The following is a 7,789-nucleotide window of genomic DNA, read 5'->3' as shown; positions in this document are numbered from 1 at the left end:
TGGAACGTCACTAGAGAAGTAGAATTTATGAGACCGCCCGGAACAATTCTTTTACTGTAAAAGTGCAAAGATCCAAAACTGGCAGAGTATGCATAAGGTAAATTCGAAATTGGATATCTTATTTCCACTTGCTGAAAATGTTCTGATTGTCCAGAACAGCTGAAACATTTCGTGCGCTCTCATACGCCACTGCCTTTGCCTTTACCCTTGGACGTTCGTCCTACCACCTGCCTGTGTTCTTACAAGTTTTTCTTCTTCTACTTGCAGACTTGGCTGCATGTGGAGGGCCATTGAAGGAGTGCACAAGGACGAGTATTTTGCCCGCGCACGCCAGGCGGCCGCGGAGCATAAGAGGAAATATCCTGGCAAGTAATTAATTCTCTTTTAACATCAAAAAGCAGCAGAACATTCCAAAAAATGTAGCCGAAAATTCTGAGAAACCTCACCGATTTTGATTTATTTGGGATTGACTGCTGGCGATTTGAAGTAAGAGAACTTTTGACGAGTCTTTATTTTCTCCAAAACCTTTTCATCTACTTACGAGTCACGGCACCAGAACCCAGATATCGAGAAGTTATAATATTAAAATGGGAGGAACTTAAACATTTAATTCTGCGATTAGATATGATCAAAAGGCATTTTACTGTTCCTGTCTTTCTGTATTGCATGATTTATGAATGTCGCTGATTTTCCTCCTCTCACGTCAAACCACGCGATCAGAAGCAACCGTTTACGGAATGCTGTGACCTGAATGTCATTCTTTCTGTTTTCAGATTACGTCTACATCCCTCAGGAGGCCCGCATGCAGAAGCGCCTTCGGGAGCAGGCCCGCGATAAGAAATTGCGACGAACAAGACGCCAGTCGGCGAAGCGACGCCTCACGACGGCCCAGTCCAGCAGCGCCCGTCCCCTGCCTGCCACAGAAGAGGAGGATCCACAGGCACACCAGGTGTTGCTTCGTCAGAGGTAAGTCGTCGTCATTACTCTTTGGACGAAGTCACTCGCCTGCCATCTGTCGCTTGCACGTGGAAAACAAACGAGTGTGAAATATCAGATTCAAAAAAATTACTAGAGTGAACTCTCGATTATCGGGGTTTGTTGGGAAGTTTATCTTCCCTTGTTTGTAAGAACGCATTGCAGTTGAATTTATTTAACAGATTCTACTGCTTAAATCCCTAAAACTCTATTCTAAGTTTTAAACATTAATTTATGTGCCCTTCTGTTTCTTTAAAAAGAAGCTGGCTGTTAGGAAATTAATGTACAAATAGTTTATATTTATAAGGACATTAAATATACACGTCGCCATTTTTCTTGGCCTACGAGAATTACGTCATTTCCTACTTGAGCACTGAAATCTCCTATAATTAAACTTTCATTCCTGTTAACCATTTCTGTTGGGTTTACATCAAAATCCTCTGTCACATTTTCATCAAATTCGAATTGGGAAGAGTGCATCTGCATAATATCCACCACGTTAATTTACATCGTACTATTATATCGCACGTCGTATCAATACTTTGTTTCATGGGTTGCAGCCCACTAATCCACCATTTTCTGAATTCCAGGGACAAAACAAGAGCAGCGACACGCAGTCGGCCACAGCAGGAATTACGGACTCTCTGAGCTTCCTTTGTGAAGTGGCCGGAGGGGCAGAAGACACAAACGTTCCTCTGCCAGATTTTGAGCAAGATTTTGGTTCCACAGAAATTGGCTGTTTTTCTAACGAACGATTTTTCGACGCCGCTCAACAACCCGACTGCCAGCTGTCTACTAACAATGAGGTTAGTGTCAACTCTTCTTTGTATTTCAGCTATTATGTGGGCCCAACAGATCCCCACGCTTGAATCAATGATCATTTTCGAGTTCATTTCTTCATTATTAAGAAAAATCTTCATCCTGTTTGCATAATACATAAAAATGTGAAAAGGTTTCGCCTGCAAATCTTTGTTCGAAGAAGCCATTTTAAATGAGACAGTGGGACATATTTGTGTTGAATATCAGATTTTCCATTTAATGACATTAACTATCTCGTAAGCCAGTGACAGTCATCGAATGCCTTCGTCCTTTGGCACACTTCCCTTAGGTTAGGGACGTCATGTACATGCATATATATGTTCCCAAGAGGCGAGTTGCTGTAGAGTTTGTCCTGGATTCATAAGCACTGCGATGATAAAATAGAAATTCAGAGTCAGGAGTGACTTAAGTTCTAGAAGCTAAAATGTTTAAGACAATTTTGCAGGAAAATTCGACAAAAATAAGTGCCGTCGAGATAAGGCAGGGACTGGAGGTAAGGACATTTCACAATTCTAAAAGGATCATTTTGCTGTCTCAGTTATGAAGAAGTTCATCATAAATCACCACCTTCCCATTTAAAAGAAGTGATAATCAAAGCCCTAGTCATGTAACAGTTAAACATTTTCAGAGAAACTGAATTAATTAAATACTTTTAAAGTATTATTTCAGGGGGACCAAATTAAAACATTAACTTTTGTAGTTGTATAATTAATAACACAAAATTGTTTATAGAACTGGCTTTGAAATGGTCCTCTGGAGCTTCATTTCAATACGTAATTTCACTTTCAATGCCCCTGTTCAAAACACGAACTACAAATTGAAGAACTCAGATTTTGAATCGTTCGGTGGCAATCTCAAAGGACGCAAGGAACATTTATCCAACAGAATTATACGGAATGTAAGATAACTAACCCTGAACAGGGAAATTAAGCTCGTTTAAAGTTTCTGTATCCACATCTAGAAATAAGTATCACAGAACAGAAGAACCTGGCAAAGTGTGAGGAATAAGCCAGTAATTGCCTAATTATCACACATAACTAATTATCGCCACAGGAAACGCCCACCACGCAATTACTGTCTTGCCTTTCATTTAAGTGTAGTGCCTGGATAGTGCCACGAAGGCATACTATGAGCCTGAAGTTCTCTTTGTAATTTTTATGTTCTTGCATTTGAACTATTTCCAGCCCTCCCTCCGACTCGTAACTTCCGTGCAGATGAAAATCGCACGACATAAAAGTTACAACACCAGGTCAGGTTATGACAGGTAAATGAAGCAGAGAATAAAACAGAGGTCACCCCAGAAACTGCTGAATCAGGTTGAAGTCTGTAATTCACATAGAAGTCCACGTAACTAGAATAAGTTCAGTGTCTTTCACCATGAGCTTCGTTACAAATTCCTTCAAAACCTGCATCCTTAGAGATCACCCACCACGAGATATTCGCTGTACGTGTTTCCATACTTGTTACCCATAATTGCAGTTTCTATTCTGATCCAAATGTTTATTTCCTTTCCAGATTCCAGAAATGGATAATATTCATCGAAAAAATCATGACAATACCATTTTAGAATAGTTAAGCACTTAAATAGTTAAATTGTTTTCACTTAATGTTTAAATTATTTTTAGAAAATAAGTTAAATACTGTATTTGCTAAATTGTTTTTAGCTCACGCATTATATATTTAAGAATAAAAAAAACAAAATATGTTCATAAATTTTGCTGCAAGTGTCTCCATACTTGTTACTAATAATTCCAGTTCCTGTTCTTATCCAAATGTTTATTTCCTTTGCAGAATCCAGAAATGGCCCACATCGAATTTGCAGCCTTCATTGAAGAAGTAACGAATCTGCCCCTTTAGTTACGTAGTTTGTAATTAAAAGGTTAAATAGGTTTAGTTAAGTAGGTAAATTCCTTTAGTTAAGTAGTTACTTTGTTTTATTTAAACAGTTAAAGTGTCTTTAGTTAAATTGTCTTTAGTTCACATATTGTATATTTAAGAATAAAAATAACAAAACGTTCATAAACTTTCGCTGCATGTGTTTCTATACTTGTTACCGTAATTGCAGTTCCCGTTCTGACACAAATGTTTATTTCCTTTGCAGAATCCTGAAATGGGCGACGTGGTGTTTGCATCGTTAATACAGCACATCATGAATCTGCCCAATTTAGTATAATTTGAGTATTTTTAGACGAAAAGTTAAATAGTTTCAGTTAAATAGTTTAATGAAAACGTTAAATTGTTTTAGTTAAATATTGTATTTTAATTAAATTGTTTATATTTTAGTTCAATTGGTTATATTTTAGTTAATTAGTTTAATTGTTTTAGTGAAAATTGTAAATTGTATTAGTTAAATAGTGATTTTAATTAAACTATTATTAGTTTAATTGTGTATATTTTAGTTAAATAGTTTAATTGTTTTAGTGAAAATTTTAAAATGTATTAGTTACATAGTGTAATACTTGAGGTTCTCACAGCGGTGAGTATGAAGATTTCCGTCTTCTGGGTTGTTACGCTGTGTAGTCTGGTCGATGTTTACCAAAGTTTCAGAGGTCATACTGCCTCCATCATCAGGGCGATGAGTATGAAGATTTCCGTCTTCTGGGTTGTTGCGCTGTGTAGTCTGGTCAATGTTAACCAACGTTACAGAGGTCATACTGCCTCCATCATCAGGGCGATGAAGATTTCTGTCTTCTGGGTTGTTGCACTGTGTAGTCTGGTAGATGTTTACCAACGTTTCGGAGGTCATACTGCCTCCATCATCAGGGCGATGAGTATGAAGATTTCCGTCTTCTGGGTTGTTGCGCTGTGTAGTCTGGTCGATGTTTACGAACGTTTCAGAGGTCATGCTGCCTCCGTCATCAGGGCGATAAAGATTTCTGTCTTCTGGGTTGTTGCGCTGTGTAGTCTGGTCGATGTTAACCAACGTTTCAGAGATCATACTGCCTCAGTCATCAGGGCGATGAATTCCCCCCCCCCCCCGGATTTTGATGATATGATGTATAAACGTCCCTACATTGCATGCCACCCAGAATTTACATGTTTGTCGCTTAATCGATAATAAGAACGTGGCGAAACTAGCGCTAATAAATATTTTGACTCGGTGGCAGATGAAAAATTAGGATATATCACAGAGATAGGAAGGATATAAGTGCCACAAATTTAAGTGATATTCTTCAAAATAATTGTCTCTAAATTAATTAGGCGCTATTTAAAACATACACAAGAAAAAATTCCCTTAGGACGATTTAGCGAAAGCGTGTGCATCGTACGGGTAAATTTCGCGAGTGAAAATCCCTCACTGCAACTACCAACAGTCGCAGCTATTTTAACTGTAACAGTTTGAGTACAATTGTAGATTTCTTAACCTAAAAGGGGAAAACGGTTTGTAGTTTTACAGAAAATTTAGATAACGGGTTTGTCATCCCCACTGCACGTTTGTCAAATGATAAAGAAACGCGTCAAGGCTCGTAAACGACGAGTATTGTTTTGCAATTTATGTATCGTATGCTTGTAATATGGAACACCTGAAACTGTCTGTGTTGTTACTTATACTGACGAAATGTTATTGGTTCTGATGGCTTTATCAATCCACTCTTTATTTTCAGATATCCTTTTTACTGTTTTGGTGGGGAAACTTGCTTCAAAATTTGTATATTATACTTTATTTTGAATATGCTGAAGGGTGTAATGGCAGTTCAGTTCTGAATTTTAGATTTACCATATTATTGGCAAGAAACAAATTCTAACTTGTAACCATGAAGGAGTAATATGGGAAATTTGTTTACAGTGACAGATGTCAAATGGACAAAAATTTGAAATCACAGCTGAACATACTATGAAGGAAATTAATGATGAAACTGCTGATATCAATGATGTGTTTAAGTCTATAGCACTGAGTGAAGAGCGTCTCTCTAGGGAGGGTTCCCAGGAAGGTTTCCAGAAAGGATGTTTCGAAGGAGAAGAGGAAGGATTCCGTTTGGGTTACCATCGAGGTGCTGAAATAGGATATTATAAAGGTGTGATAGACATATTGCTAAATATTAGTAACAAGAGGAAACATGATATACCAGATAAAGTGGTCAGTGCCCTCCAGAAAGTGTCGAATGTCATAAACCATTTCCCTTCTTCTAATATGGAAGATGTTGATTCAATTGCTGCTCATGACAATGTGAGGCTAGGTTCAAGAAAGCTTGTGCCCTACTCAAAATAGATGGCACATTTCCAGAATTAAGCAAGTTTTTATTTTAAATGATAATAATAGCAATCTTTGACAAAATGCAAGCAGAGATCATTAGTAGGCTTGAAGAAATTATGAAGTATCTAAAACCATTGTTACCACTTGCAAATTGTCACATGGTGAATTTCATCACAAATGAGATGTGGGAAATTTATGTACCTGATGGTATAAAAAAAGAAGTTTTGTCCATAGAACTTGAAATCCTTAACAAGGTATTTATGTATCATGCCAAAGGGATTTCTGTATGTGAACAAAAGAGTGAATTAATAGAAAGTATTCCAAACTTCATAAACTATCTTGACAGTACAAGAAATATGGGTCTTCATGGAATTTCAGTGCAAGGAATAGTTACCTCAATGTCAGATCTACAGAAGGAATGTGTGAATTGCAATGTAATGTATTACTTTCTGTGAACAAGTAAACTGGTGTATGTGATGATAAACTTTAAGTGTTTCTGTGTATGACTCAATTTCTTTGTTGTAAGGTCATGGGTTCATTCATCATTCTGAGACGTTTTTAATTTTGTTTATACTTTGGTTTTCAGAAAATGTAGAATGTACTGTGCCATAGGGCCAACATACTTAAGCAAGGTAATTCTCAACCACGGAGGGGGAAGCACAGGAAGTCTCAGAATAGTACGAAGATCTCGGAGGGCGGTGGATATAACAGTCACAAAGCAAGACTTTATACAAACAGGTGACAGCATTTGTAACACAACAGACAAACCTCTGCAGCTTAGTTAAAGAACACTTTCACCCAGAAATGTGCAAGCAGATGGCCCTTGCTGGACTTCATACATGTGGAGACCTTGGTCCTGACTGTTGTCGGATGTTTGCCAGTAAGGAGGAGTTCAGCTGCTTGTGCAATGTTGGTTGCTGTTATCATCTGCCGGAAGAAGAATGTGTACGTAGTCCATTTTGGACTGATGTGGATCCTCCATTACCCAGAGGAGTGCTGTATGGATTCCCAATGAGCCAGTTCTTGCATATGCAACAAATTTCTTTAGGCCGCTAGAATGCTAGCTGCATATTCTTTGGACAGGATAGGAGAATCCCATCAGGTAATTATGAAAGGCTGGTTGAATTCAACTAAAGGATGGATAAATGTGATGATATCCCAAAATTCTTATCTCAAGTTGTTCATGGTTTTTCTCTCCTAGATAAACTGCATTAACTAGCCTTTAACCCCTTCTTTCAGATCCCTCTTCATTCAGTTCATGGTAATCCTTATATTTAATTCATTGCATCATAATCTATGCACTTGGTATAGTATCATTAAATGACAAAGGTTGCTGCTCAATTGATATATATCATAAACTTTCATATTGTTACGTGTGCTGCCGTGATGTCAACAGAGTTTGAGGGGCTGCTACTGGGTTGTATATGCAAGCATGTTACAGCATCACCACCACAGCCTGTGATGATACACAGTAAATACACACATTGAAGCATCTGGTTAATCGTGGATTGGTCAGGGGGGATAAGCAGGAACTGAAAGGTTTATGATCTGTGAAGCAACAGACATTAATCCAGTAAGTAATTGTAACAATGTGAAATAAATCCATCTTATGTTTTTAAACAAGTAACCCACTGTGTAACCACTGATTATGTTACAATGTGTTGTTTAGTTAGTTGACTTTCTTGTATGCAACTTTGGTGGACTGTATTATATATTGCTAAGACCCAGAGGTTCATATGGAGAAAATGGCTAGCTGTCTTGTTTTTTTCTTAGTCAGAGACATGTGGTGGGTGTGATCGT

At 37.8% G+C, this 7,789-nt stretch overlaps 1 protein-coding gene across 1 annotated transcript in view; it reads left to right on the top strand.

The window, feature by feature from the left end:
* The window catches only part of LOC110839578 (uncharacterized), a 39,455-nt gene that overhangs the window by 27,059 nt on the left and 4,607 nt on the right, over positions 1-7,789 (top strand). Inside the window, exons 5-10 of the mRNA XM_087343250.1 lie at positions 268-365; positions 774-966; positions 1,566-1,781; positions 3,586-5,175; positions 5,582-5,810; positions 6,576-7,091. Of these exons, the coding sequence (XP_087199376.1) occupies positions 278-365; positions 774-966; positions 1,566-1,623 (339 nt within the window). The 5' untranslated portion in view covers positions 268-277 and the 3' untranslated portion in view covers positions 1,624-1,781; positions 3,586-5,175; positions 5,582-5,810; positions 6,576-7,091. The remainder of the gene's footprint in view (positions 1-267; positions 366-773; positions 967-1,565; positions 1,782-3,585; positions 5,176-5,581; positions 5,811-6,575; positions 7,092-7,789) is intronic.

The sequence above is a fragment of the Zootermopsis nevadensis genome, unplaced genomic scaffold (genome assembly GCF_977971745.1).
Source record: "Zootermopsis nevadensis isolate Lab colony 2312 unplaced genomic scaffold, Znev_1.0 Znev_ptg000005l, whole genome shotgun sequence".
In the NCBI taxonomy this organism is placed as follows: domain Eukaryota; kingdom Metazoa; phylum Arthropoda; class Insecta; order Blattodea; family Termopsidae; genus Zootermopsis; species Zootermopsis nevadensis.
This window is presented reverse-complemented; position numbering and strand designations above follow the sequence as displayed.